The 14,700-nt window shown below is 40.3% G+C and overlaps 1 protein-coding gene across 1 annotated transcript in view; it reads left to right on the top strand.

Moving 5' to 3' along the window:
• Positions 1–14,700, top strand: part of LOC110513809 (uncharacterized) — a 158,917-nt gene that overhangs the window by 130,846 nt on the left and 13,371 nt on the right. Inside the window, 4 exon segments of the mRNA XM_090194580.1 lie at positions 7,253–7,673; positions 8,135–8,232; positions 8,368–8,545; positions 10,987–11,973. Of these exon segments, the coding sequence (XP_090050706.1) occupies positions 7,253–7,673; positions 8,135–8,232; positions 8,368–8,545; positions 10,987–11,973 (1,684 nt within the window).

The following is a 14,700-nucleotide window of genomic DNA, read 5'->3' as shown; positions in this document are numbered from 1 at the left end:
CGTCAGAATTCAGGCTGTCTATACTGCGCTGTGTAACTCTGTTATTCTCTCTGAGCTCAGAAATAAAAAATCTTGGTTTGACTTGGACTCCAGCAGATCCTTATTTTATAATATCCACCACAACTCGCCCACGGATTGCTGTTTATCATTGTCTCAATGAAGAGTTTCTTGTTCCACTTTCCTGGGGGAATTTACAGGCATCCCACTGATGAATAAATGTTTCCGCGTCATTTCAACAAAACAAATCCATGTGAAGTTAGATCAATGCAGAAAATGGATTGGATTTGTAAAAAGCCATCAACATCAGGAATCTTTATTTTTCACCCAACTGGGAACCTGAATCCAATGACAGGTAACATTTTGTGTTGATTTCATGTTGAATTCACTTTAGTTGATGAATCAAAGAAATGGAAATAGAAACTAGATGTTCACTGTCTTTAGATATTTTTGTCAGATGTTACTATGGAATACAGAAGTAAAATTACAAGCATTTCATAAGTGTCAAAGGCTTTTATTTACAATGACATGAAGTTGATGCATAGAGTATATATACTTGCAGTGTTGACCCTTATTTTTCAAGCCCTCTGCAATCCGCCCTGGCATGCTGTCAATTAACTTCTGGGTCACATCCTGACTGATGGCAGCCCATTCTTGCATAATCAATGTTTGGAGTTTGTCAGAATTTGTGGGTTTTTGTTTGTCCACCCGCCTCTTGAGGATTGACTACAGGTTCTCAATGGGATTAAGGTCTGGGGAGTTTCCTGGCCATGGACCCAAAATATCGATGCTTTGTTCTCCGAGCCACTTAGTTATCACTTTTGCATTATGGCAAAGTGCTCCATCATGCTGGAAAAGGCATTGTTCGTCACCGAACTGTTCCTGTATGGTTGGGAGATGTTGCTCTCGGAAGATGTGTTGGTACCATTGTTTATTCATGGCTGTGTTCTTAGGCAAAACTGTGAGTGAGCCCACTCCTTTGGCTGAGAAGCAACTCACACATGATGGTCTCAGGGTGCTTTACTGTTGGCATGACACAGGACTGATGGTAGCGCTCACCTTGTCTTCTCCGGACAAGCTTTTTTCCAGATGCCACAAACAATCGGAAAGAGGATTCATCAGAAAAAATAGTAGTCCAATCCCTGTACCTTTTTGCAGAATATCAGTCTGTCCCTGATGTTTTTCCTGGAGAGAAGTGGCTTCTTTGTTGCCCTTCTTGACACCAGGCCATCCTCTAAAAGTCTTTGCAGATGCACTCACACCTGCCTGCTGCCATTCCTGAGCAAGCTCTGTACTGGTGGTGCCCCAATCCCGCAGCTGAATCAACTTTAGGAGACGGTCCTGGCGCTTGCTGGACTTTCTTGGGCGCTCTGAAGCCTTCTTCACAACAATTGAACCATTCTCCTTGAAGTTCTTGATGATCCGATGAATGGTTGTGTCATGACGCTGGCCTGGGGGTAGGTTTATGACAGTCATAAATACCTCTCCCCCCTTTTCCTCTCTCTACCCTACTGATGTGACATTTGAAAATCCCTTGGTTAACATAGAGATTCTGGGAACATCAGAAGGTGGGGGGAAATGAACCATATTTTGGTAATCCGACCAGTTGAACATATGTGGTGGTACTTAATGAATATGATGTCAGTTCGGTTGTTATCTGAGACATTCTCATCAATGATAGGATGACATAAACTCTACAGTGGAAAGTCTGCACATTGTAGTTATCGGATTCACATGGAATTGTTGTTCAACTTAAATGTTTGAATATAAAATTATTGGTGAAAAGATTAAATGTAATTTTAGCTTCCAAAGGAGAGATTTGGGTTTTCATAAGGTTAGGGCTCTGCTCAATCAGTGGCCCGCCCCTGTGAAGAGACATGGGTTATAAAACTATGCAAACACACCCTTCTCCCTCCACTATATAAAGCCTTGATGATAATGTAACCTCCTGTTCCGGAGACATTAGGATGACGATCCGATGTCAGAATGGTTCAGATAATAACTACAGAACGAAGCCAACATCAGCGTGAGCTTTGGTTGCGAATGGTATGAACTTTGAACTCTCATTCACTACAGAAGTGATACCTCCTAGCCGTTGAGTTAGCAACAGCAGCTGCAAATGTGGGCTAAGAAAGAACAGACAGAGTATCCCGTCTACCACACAACGACGTTACTACAACGTTTCCCGTTCACCACCAGAGACACTCTTCAAAGGACTCTGTTGGGCAACACGGCTTTCCATCTACCACCAACCTACAGCGCAGCTCAGAGTAAATATTTATTGCATTTTCCTTTTCCAAATGGGTGATAATGGGTGATAATTTAGAATGCATAGGATATTGTATTGACAATAGCACAGCTTCTCCCTTTGCTCCTCAGACTTCTCGCTCTTCCATTCATTTTCACCCATTTTCTTTTGTGTAACCAGCTGTCATATCTGCTTTGTCTGCTAGGGATGTTTTCCTTTATGACATAATTTGTAATCAAGGTATGATTAATTATGTGTATATGTAATTCTGTGTGATTAGTTAGGTATTTAGTAAATAAATAAATAAACCCAATGTTGTATTGCTGATTCAACTTGTTCACCAGGGTTCGTGAAGATAACCAAGAATTTACAACTTTCAGATGAGACTGAAATAAGGTGACGATTAATATTGACTGCTATTGATGTAAAATGTTACTAGGTCTTTAAGAGTTTATTCGAAAGATATCAGCTCTATAAATATTATTTTGTGGTGCCCCGACTCTCTAGTTAATTACATTTACATGATTAGCTAAATCAGGTAATACTATTACAGAGAAAGGATTTTATAGAATAGCATGTCATATCACTTAATCTGGCATAGCCAAAGACACAACAGTTGATTTAGTTGCAATCTTACTGGCAGCAATATCCAATAAGCCCTTTTTGTGCAAAGTAATGATGACGGCACGTGTTTCCTTGCAGGTAACCATGTTTGACAGAGGAAGAACAATGATTCCAAGCACCACCCTCCTTTTGAAGCTTCCAGTCTGTTATTCGAACTCAATCAGCATGACAGAGTGATCTCCAGCCTTGTCCTCGTCAACACTCACACCTGTGTTAACGAGAGAATCACTGACATGATGTCAGCTGGTCCTTTTGTGGCAGGGCTGAAATGCAGTGGAAATGTTTTTGGGGATTCAGTTCATTTGCATGGCAAAGAGGGACTTTGCAATTAATTGCAACTCATCTGAACACTCTTCTTAACATTCTGGAGTATATGCAAATAGCCATCATACAAACTGAGGCAGCAGACTTTATGAAAATGTATATTTGTGTCATTCTCCAAACGTTTGGCCACAACTGTACAGTGTTGGTAGGCTACCTACATGATGAGATTATTATGGATAAGAGAGATATTATTTTATTTGTCAAATGACAACCAAGCATCGATCATCATGTCACCAGAATAAGACCATCAAAATGTATTGGAAAGGAGCATCAAGCTCATCACATGTAGTTTCACCACCCTGTGAAGTTCATAACTTATTTCATCTGTAGCCTAATAAACTGCATGGTTTCCCAAGTCATAGTGGGAGGACCAATCAACATATCATCTCATGACTCCAAGTTAACTTCGATATGATGGTTATTATATAAATAAAGGAGTTTCCACCGCCTTTTCTCACTCATTCATGTTTACTGACACAAAAAGACCCACCATGTAAAACAAACCAACAAATTCTCTGTCTTCATTTATAAAATTGTAAAAGCATATCCTGTTTCCATCATTACTTTGGAAATGGTTGGATCAATATCCACCTTCATGATATGGATGAAGCCTGATTTGGAATGTCTGAGTAGTTCTATATGATGTCATAATACATTTGATACATTGATACATTTGCTCCATTGTTTCCATGTCAGTTGGTTTCCCACTCTGATGATTTATATCTGACAGAGGGTCTTGAAATAAATAGTATGGTCACATTTTACAGATTGTGGCTCGGTATGTTGATGTAAACTAGTTATTGATAATGTATTTTCCTATTCAGATTATACATCTGCATAGACTCAAACAGTATTTTAAAGTTGATTAAAAATATATATATAAATTGTACACTTCTATTTTCACAATTTGAATTATTATTAATCATAAACTCCTACAGCAACAATACACTGCAGCTTTGACATCAAGAAGAGAACGGGCTGATGGGTGGTGGTGCTACTCTATAGGTAAGGCTGTCCAATATGAATGTTCAGTACACACAATAGGTTGATCAGTAACCAGTTAGCTAGCTGCTACAGTCCAATATGAATGTTTAATACACACAATAGGTTGATCAGTAGCCAGTTAGCTAGCTGCTACAGTCCAATATCAATGTTCAATACACACAGTAGGACTGTTGACCAATATGAATGTTCATAATGAGGGAGAAATAAAGGTGGGCTCTCCTGTCAACATGGGACTCCTGCTGCAGGTAGCCTAGTGGTTAATGGTGTTGGGCCAGTAACTGAAAGGTCTCTGGTTTGAATCCCAGAGAGGACTAGGTGAAAAATCTGTCAATGTGCCCTTGAGGGCAGCAGGAGCCTCATGTTTCTCCCATTCTTCTCTGCAGATCCTCTCAAGGTCTGTCAGGTTAGATGGGGAGCGTCGCTACAAAGCTATTTTCAGGTCTCCCCAGAGATGTTAGATCGGGTTCAAATCCGGGCTCTGGTTGGGCCACTCAAGAACATTCAGAGACATCTCCCAAAGCCACTTCTGCGTTGTCTTGGCTGTGTACTTAGGGTCGTTGTCCAATTGGAAGGTGAACCTTTGCCCCAGTCTGAGGTCCTGATTGCTCTGGAGCAAGTTTTCAAAATGGTTTCTCTGTATTTTGCTCCGTTCATCTTTCCCTTGATCCTGATGAGTCTCCCAGTCCAGTCCATGCTACTGAAAAATATCCCCACAGCATGTTGCTGCCACCACCATGCTTCACCGTAGGAATGGTGCCAGGTTTCCTCCAGACGTGACCCTTGGCATTCAGGCAAAACAGTTAAATCTTGGTTTCATCAGACCAGATAATTTTGTTACTCATGGTCTGAGAGTCTTTTGGGTGCCTTTTACTCCAAGCTGGCTTTCATTAAACTCCAAGCTGGCTTTCATGTGCCTTTTACTGAGGAGTAGCTTTCATCTTGCAATTCTACCATAAAGTCCTGCTTCGTGGAGTGATGCAGAGATAGTTGTCCTTATGGAAGGTTCTCCCATCTCCACAGAGGAGCTCTGTCAGAGTGACCATTGGGTTCTTGGTCACCTCCCTGACCAAGGCCCTTCTCCCCCGATTGTTCAGTTTGGCAGGCCAACCAGCAGTAGGAAGAGTCTTGGTGGTTTCAACTTCTTCCTTTTAAGAATGATGGGGACCTTCAATGCTGCAGAAATGCTTTGGTCCACTTCCCCAGATCCGTGACACAATCCTGTCTCGAAAGGAATATATCACATCAAATATAGGCTACTTAAAGTTCTTGAGAGAACACACATATGTTCGTACTCTTGTCTCATTTGTACAAAAATAGAATTGTGCTTTTGGTCGTGCAATATTTTCTTTACATATGTACACTGATCATACCAAACATTTGGAGAGAAAAAGCGTCCTAATATGGACTAGGAACCTCCTCCTTTTCCCTCAGAAGAGACTCAATTAGTCTCTTCTGAGGGAATGTGTTGTGTTGTGCAATTGAAGTCCAGAAACAAAGGGAGAAGGTGATAAGAGGAGAGCACATAGGTGCAAGAAGGAATAGAACGTGTCTGTAATGAAAGTGAACTGTGTTTATGCATGATCAGGGGCGTATTAATTCAGCTGATTCTGTTGACAAACGTTTCTTAAACGGAACACAACCAGGATAAACATACGTGAATTTGTCCAATAGAACCTCTATTTCAGCTTGATGCAGGCGAGAGTGTGCAAGGCGATATTGAATGTGTCACTGTCTGTCACCTCAACATTTTCTCTCGACCTGTGTGAACCTACATTCTAAACTTTCATTCATAAGCTAGGTTGCTACCTCATGATGGGTATATGGGAAATGTTAGTATCATGTTGTAGCCTAAACCTACCACTGTTACATTGAACTGGGTGAATGGAATATGAATGACAGTAGTCCAAACCTATCGCTGTTACGTTGAACAGGGTGAATGGAATATGAATGACAGTCATCCAACATGCTGTAGTAGAAATAAGGCCATGCCCATGAAAAACAAAATGGTCCTCCCTCATCTTAAACGGCACTGACCGCCACTGTTACGGTGGTGGACCATTCTTGGTACACATGGGAACTGTTGAGCTGAAAAACCCAGCAGCGTTGCAGTTCTTGACACAAACCGGTGCGCCTGGCGCCTACTACCATACCCCGTGCAAAGTAACTTAAATATTTTGTCTTCCCCATTTACCCTCTGAATGGCACACATGCACAGTCCATGTCTCATGTCTCACGGCTTAAAAATCCTTATTTAACCTGACTCCCCCCTTCATCTACACTGACTGAAGTGGATTTAACTAGTGACATCAGTAAGGGATCATAGCTTTAGCCTGGATTCACCTGGTCTTTCTAAGTCATGGAAGGAGCAGCTGTTCTTAATGTTTTGTCTACCCAGTGTAAAGCACTACAGATAATCAAGTGTTATTTGCATGTGATGCATTTGTTCTGTTGTTTACAGGACGATTTGTATCGTATAGAGCGTGGCTTTAAGGGAAAAGTATGGTCACATCTAATAAAAACGAATGTGAAAATGAACAGAGAAAATGTATATTAACACACTACCTATTCATAGATGTATTTATTCATCATCTACATATTCATATTAAGCTTCTACGTCTGTGTACAGGAACGTATCATTTGTAAGAAGCAAGAGAAAATATTTCAGTTTATTGTTAAATTACGTTCTTTCCAATACAACATGTCGTAACTATTGTTTCCAAACTGCGTTACCCACTCCAGTCAGCAGATGGCGATGGGCGTCTTTCAGGTGATGCTTCTTGCGTGACGTGTAATAGACTGGACGGGACACTTCTTCAGGAACAACAAAACGGCTTCTCTTTCAACCACCTCGGTAGCTTGCTAGCCAACATAAAACCGATAGATTGCCGCTTTACACCGTGTTTGTGTACATTAGCTAATCTCAGTGTTTTAAACGCATTTCTGTTGACTTATCATCTGATGACCTTTAACCTAATGTTCTTGTTAAATTTGAAAACGTGTTAAAGATTGATACTGAGGTTAGCACTAGGCTAGTCGCTAATGCTAACTAACTAGCTAACATCCCTGACCATGAGTTCACTAAACTACTCCTCCCTTGCTAAAGAAGAGGTGGTCTGCTGGACGGAAAAAGAAGCTCTGGGACTGAACATTGTCGTGGAGGGTGTTACAGTGAAAGAAGAGGAGGCTGTTATAGTGAAAGAAGAGGAGGCTGTTATAGTGAAAGTAAAGGAGGCTGTTATAGTGAAAGAAGAGGAGGCTGTTACAGTGAAAGAAGAGGAGGCTGTTATAGTGAAAGAAGAGGAGGCTGTTACAGTGAAAGAAGAGGAGGCTGTTATAGTGAAAGAAGAGGAGGCTGTTATAGTGAAAGAAGAGATAGCATCCTCTTCCTCTCTAAAAGGTTCTATCTCAATAAAGGTGAAGGAGGAAGACGTTTTGGGAGTGAAAGAGGAGGATACAGAATATCAGATTAACACTAGTGAGTACTGTCTTAAACAGGGGCACAAACTATGCCGTTGTTTAACTAATGTGGGGTTTTTAAGGGGCATTCTACTGAAGTTCTACACTTAAATATGTTTCGTACTCTATAAATTGTTAATTGTTAATTCTGCAGTTGGTACATATATTTTGTGGACTTTTAAATTAGATTTATTGAATTCTCCATGTGGTCTACATTAAAGTGCACCTCATCTAATATAACAGTCTTTTAAAATTCAATATTGGTGCATATTTTCTACTTAAAAGATCAATGGGACGCAAATGCCAACCAATTTGTGGAACGAGCCTTTTACATTTGCATCACAAACAATATTTTAGGAAATCATGATGAAAGTGGCCATTTTAGGCCCTATTTAGACATATTAATGCCTCTTGTAAGACCCTATGATTGCAATAGAAGATCATAAGTTTACCATCGGTTTCATGTTCTCGTCCACACAGGAGAGAGACATGACTATCCTGGATCCTCTGGGGAGCCTCAACAATATCCTGATGCTGACGAGGCAGAGAAGAGTCTCTCCAGATCAGAACACCAGATGGTACAGCTTGGTCTGGTCTAGCATACAGCTTGCTCTATCGAGGGCTGGGCTGGGTTTCTGTAAAACACTTTATGGCAGCAGTGACATCAGCATCCATAATGATATGTGTCTGTGTCCCCTCTTTATGGTTACCAGGACAACGCTAACCCTTCCTCCCTCCCGGAGTCCCCATGTCGTGCCTCTCCCGGTAGCACCTTACTGCTGGGTATGAAGAGGTTGTCTGTGCTGCTGGTGGACTGCAGGAAAACAACGGGGCTGAGTGGAACTGTGAGAGGAGGAGCAGAGAAGAAAGGATCAGATTTAACTCATCAAAGTAAGTGCTGTAGTTTGAACAAATACAATAGATCTGCCCACTGGTATCTGTTACCAGGACAACCAGCAGAGTTCTGTTAGTTGACAGGAAGATAGACTGGTGGATATGGATGTTAAGAATATCATAACACTGAAAAAGGATTCTGCCAATGAAAAGAGAGAAACCAATAGACCATATAAAAAGTTAGCTTCAATGTGTTCTGCATTGCTTCATTAACGTCTGATCTACAGTGTTAAACATCTAACGTGTTAAACATGCAAATGTACAGTTGTAGTCGGACGTTTACATACACCTTAGCCAACTACATTTATACTCAGTTTCACAATTCCTGACATTTAATCATAGTAAAATTTCCCTGTTTTAGGTTAGTTCACCATTTTATTTTTAAGAATGTGAAATGTCAGAATAATAGTAGAGAGATTTATTTCAGCTTTTATTTCTTTCGTCACATTTCCAGTGGGTCAGAAGTTTACATACACTCAATTCGTATTTGGTAGCATTGCCTTTAAATGATTTAACTTGGGTCAAACGTTTCATCTCTAGGAGACAGAACGCGTCTCCTTCCTGAGCGGTATGAAGCTTGCGTGGTGCCATGGTGTTTATACTTGCGTACTATTGTTTGTACAGATAAACGTGGTACCTTCAGGCTTTTGGAAATTGCTCCCAAGGATGAACCAGACTTGTAGAGGTCTACATTTTTTTTCTGATGTCTTGGCTGATTTATTTTGATTTTCCCATGATGTCAAGCAAAGAGGCACTGAGTTTGAAGGTAGGCCTTTGAAATACATCCACAGGTACACCTCCAATTGGCTCAATTGATGTCAATTAGCCTATCAGAAGCTTCGAAAGCCGTAACATAATAATTTTCGGGAATTTTCCAAGCTGTTTAAAGGCACAGTCAACTTAGTGTATGTAAACTCCTGACCCACTGGAGTTGTGATACAGTGAATTATAAGTGAAATAAGACATTTGTGGAGTGGTTGAAAAACTTGTTTTAATGACTTTAACTTTATTGACATCGGTGTGTTGCTTACAGTTTAGTTTCCTCCACTGCCCCCATACTGGACTCAAACTAGTGATCATCTGCTTCTCATCACATGTGACCGCTCTCCTTGACAATGAACCGATGGAGCGATACAAAAGGTACCAGTTGGACAGCTCCATCTGTGACGTTTCAAGCTGTGGAGTGAGTTTAAAAGGTACCAGTTGGACAGCTCCATCTGTGACGTTTCAAGCTGTGGAGTGAGTTTTAAAAGGTACCAGTTGGACAGCTCCATCTGTGACGTTTCAAGCTGTGGAGTGAGTTTAAAAGGTACCAGTTGGACAGCTCCATCTGTGACATTTCAAGCTGTGGAGTGAGTTTAAAAGGTACCAGTTGGACAGCTCCATCTGTGACGTTTCAAGCTGTGGAGTGAGTTTAAAAGGTACCAGTTGGACAGCTCCATCTGTGACGTTTCAAGCTGTGGAGTGAGTTTACGGCACGTTCTCACCTCCGTTACACATGTTCAGGTTGACTTTCCCATGGAATCGACCACATACACTACCAGTCAACAGTTAGGACACAACTACTCATTCAAGGGTTTTTCTTTATTTTTACTATTTTCTACATTGTAGAATAATAGTGAAGATATCAAATCTATGAAATAACACTTATGGAATCATAGAGTAACCTAAAAAGTGTTCAACATTAGGCCACACCTGTCAGGTAAATGGATTATCTTGGCAAAGGAGAAATTTGAACTAACAGGGATATAAACACATTTTGCACCGAATTTGAGAGAAATAAGCTTTAGTGCGTATGGAAGAATTCTGGGATATTTCAGCTCATGAAACATGGGACCAACACTTTACATATTTATATTTTTTGTAACATCTACCCCAAATATTTCACATTCTTTTTTACTTTTCCCAAAATATCATGAAATGAATGATAGTCCAAATGTGTGAACGTCTAAATTAGAAATTGGTTTTAACAGCAATGTGTCGAACCCTTTCAACAACGGGGAGATGTTACTGATGTGCTTTGTGTCTTCCACGTAAAAACAAGTTTTGGACTTCCACTTTAAATGACTTATTATATGTTTAAGGAAGTGTGTAGGTCACATTCTGTATCATACAGCTATGAAGGTTATATATTTACAACCACCTGCTTGATAGGAATCCAGCGATGTCTGTGTCTTGAGTGTCATAGGACTGTCTAGTGTTTTGTGTTATGACTCGTAAAACAGAAATACAAATAAGTCTTGTAAACAGTAATTACCAGGATGCTCTACAACATTTGTTTTAAAATCACACAAAAATGGTTTTAAATGATGAAATGTTTGAAAGCTGGCCTCAGGTTATTGAGGGATCTGATTTGGTTTAAAGTTCATAGCAAGGCAGTTTTATCATGTGGAGATTTCATTCTGCTCTGTCTTAAAAATAAACTCTGTCTTTGGCAGGAGGAAAACCAAACTTGGACGAACCAAAGACGTCCAAACCAGCAAGTCAACACCTCTGCTCCCAGATTGGAAAGAGTTTTACCAAGTCAGGAAGCCTGAAAATATATGAGGGAATACACACAGGGCAGAAGCCCTTCCTTTGCTCCCAGTGTGGGAAGAGTTTTAAGCGGTTAGACACCCTCAAAGCTCATGAGCGTATACACACAGTGGAGAAGCATTTCCATTGCTCCCAATGTGGGAAAAGTTTTAAGCGGTTACTTACCCTCAAAGCTCATGAGCGTATACACACAGGGGAGAAGCCTTTCAATTGCTCCCAGTGTGGGAAGAGTTTTAAGCGGTTAGACACCCTCAAAGCTCATGAGCGTATACACACAGGGGAGAAGCCTTACAAATGCTCAGACTGTGGGAAGATATATTACTCATCACACTCACTTAAAAGTCATATGAGAATTCACACAGGGGAGAAGCCTTACCTCTGCTCCCTATGTGGAAAGAGTTTTAGTCACTTTGGAAACATGAAAGCTCATGAGCGAATACACACAGGGGAGAAGCCTTACCACTGCTCCCAGTGTGGAAAGAGTTTTAACTATTCAGGAAACCTAAAAGAGCACATGAGACTGCACACAGGGGAGAAGCCTTACAAATGTTCAGACTGTGGGAAGACCTATTACTCTTCACAGTCACTTAAAATTCATGTGAGAATCCACACAGGGGAGAAGCCTTACCACTGCTCCCAGTGTGGAAATAGTTTTAGTCACTTAGGAACCCTGAAAGTTCACCAGCGACTACACACAGGGGAGAAGCCTTACCACTGCACCCAGTGTGGAAAGAGTTTTGGCCAAGTAGGAACCCTGAAAGCTCATGAGCGAATACACACAGGAGAGAAGCCTTACCACTGCTCCCAGTGTGGAAAGCGTTTTAACCATTCGGGAAAGCTGAAAAAGCACGTGAGAATTCACACAGGAGAGAATAATTACTTCTCCTTGACTTCTTAAAATGCATCAGAGAACATAAACAGTGCTCCCAGTGTCTTTAATTGTTGACTGAGAATGTGTTTGCTTGTTTATACCATATGAATTTAAATTGTACAATGTATACTCAAAAATATATTTGTGTGTTTTTATTAGAAAACATGAATTGAATATGGAGTACAGTGGTTTGTCCTTTAAAAGTTGCAGCGTACTGCAGCACAGCTTGCATGGTGCCACAGAATTCTATGGCATGTTATTTACGTGTCAACCACTGTCACCAATAATGCTAGTAAGTGCTAGTTTGACCACCAGAGGGCATCTTTGAGAAGCATTTGATTGCCTTCAATAGTGGCTGTACTAGAGCATTTAAAACTTGTTTTCGTAAGAACAATGTAAATGGGACTGATATCAAGAAATGTTTCTTTATTAATTTGATTATCCTGAACCCAGTTTCGCTAGCGGAACCCCTCGCCAACAGCCAATGAAATTTCAGCCAAATAAAAATCAACAGAAATCCCATAAATCAAAATTCTCAAGCATAGAAGTATTAGGCACCATTTTAAAGATATAATTCTCGTTAATCCAGCCACAGTGTCTGATTTCAAAAATGCTTCACAGCGAAAGCTCCACAAACGATTATGTTAGGTCACCACCAACTCACAGAAAAACCCAGCCATTTTTCCAGCCAAAGAGAGGAGCCACAAAAAGCACAGATAGAGATAAAAATGAATCACTAACCTTTGATGATTTTCATCAGATGACAATCATAGGACTTTATGTTACACAATATATGTGTGTTTTGTTTGATAAAGTTCATTTTTATTAAAAAAATCTCATTTTACATTGGCGCGTTACGTTCAGTAGTTCCAACATGCGGTGATTGTGCAGAGAGACACATGAATTCACAGAAATACTCATTATAAATGTTGATGAAAATACAAGTGTTATGCATGGAACTTTAGATACACTTCTTCTTAATGCAACCGCTGTGTCAGATTTCAAAAAAACTTTACGGAAAAAGCATAATCTGAGAACGGCGCTCAGAGCCCAAACCAGCCAGAGAAATATCCGCCATGTTGGGTAGTCAACATTAGTCATAAATAGCATTATAAATATTCACTTACCTTTGATGATCAGTTCCACAATAAATGCTTGTTTTGTTCGATAATGTCCATCATTTATGTCCATTTATGTCCAAATAGCTTATTTTCTTGGGGGTTTGGTAAACAAATCCAGTCGGACGAAAAGTTCAAAAAGTTATATTACAGGTCGAAGAAACTTGTCAAACTAAGTACAGAATCAATCTTTAGGATGTTTTTATCATAAATGTTCAATAATGTTCCAACCGGAGAATTCCATTGTCTGTAGAAAAGCAATGGAAAGCAAGCTAACTTTGTCATGAACGCGCGTGGTCAGCTCGTGGGACTCAGGCAGACCTCTGACTCATTCCCCTCTCATTCAGCCCCACTTCACAGTAGAAGCATCAAACAAGGTTCTAGAGACGGTTGACATCTAGTGGAAGCAACATGACCAATATCCCACTGTGTATTCGATAGGGGTGAGTTCAAAAACTACACACCTCAGATTTCCCACTTCCTGTTTGGATTTTCTCTCAGGTTTTTGCCTGCCATATGAGTTCTGTTATACTCACAGACATCATTCAAACAGTTTTAGAAACTTCAGAGTGTTTTCTATCCAATACTAATAATATGCATATATTAGCATCTGGGACTGAGTAGGAGGAGGCAGTTCACTCTGGGCACTCTATTCACTCTATTCATCCAAAAATGAAAATGCTGCCCCCTATCCCAAGAAGTTCATATTATGGTGTTTATATTACAAAGAAAACTAAAAACCCTTAGGATGGAAAATATGGCCCTGTACAACGTGACGGTCTGGAGTAGGCTACAGTACTGGGCTATTTAACTAAAGAATCCCTGTGTCGTGCTGGCACACCGGAGAACGAGGTTCAATTCCCAGACGGGGAGGAAGGAGTAGGCTGTTCTTGTAAATAAGAATTTGTTCTTAACTGACTTGCCTAGTTAAATAAAGGTTACACTAAGAACATAACATTTCTACACCATAATTGTATAATTGTAGTCTAACCAATACCCAAACGGAGAAAACAATCTAATTCATTTATCAAGACCAGTCCCCATGCTTGTCTCAGAGCAGCGCGAAACAGTGCTAAAATAGTTGGAGGCTTTTGCTTCAAATCCTATTGGTTCTAATCCTATTGCTTCTAGCTTCAATATGCTCTTTAAATAAATAAGACCTACACCACTTTAAACAGCACATTACTCAACACTAGTGAGACTCATGACACCTACAGTAAATTGAAAAATATGACCTGACTCTCCGCCAATAATTACATATAGAAGATTCTAAATTAAAACCAAAAGCCGCCGCATTGGTCTCCCAGTGACGGCCGGCGCGGGTATCGAACCTGCATCAGAGAGGTGTTGGTGAAGGTATATTGTCCTGATAGTAGCACATAATGGGCTATTAAAATACTGTACGTGGTGTCCAGCTCAGGATAACCAAACATTTCTTTATTAAAGACTATCAGAAAGAATGTTGGTACTTATTTATTTTGATCCAAAGCCATGGATGAGTGAGTCACTCTGCTATATGTAGGTGCCCGGCTATATGACTGTGCCATCAACTTGATAGGATATAACGATATTTTGGAGGTTATTTCGTTTTCCAAAAACGAAAGTGAGTGATTGTAATCTGAATAAAG

Source organism: Oncorhynchus mykiss, chromosome 13, assembly GCF_057628025.1.
Source record: "Oncorhynchus mykiss isolate SJ-2025 chromosome 13, ASM5762802v1, whole genome shotgun sequence".
NCBI lineage: Eukaryota > Metazoa > Chordata > Actinopteri > Salmoniformes > Salmonidae > Oncorhynchus > Oncorhynchus mykiss.
Note: the sequence above shows the minus strand (reverse complement) of the source record. Positions and strands in the feature narration are given on the sequence as shown.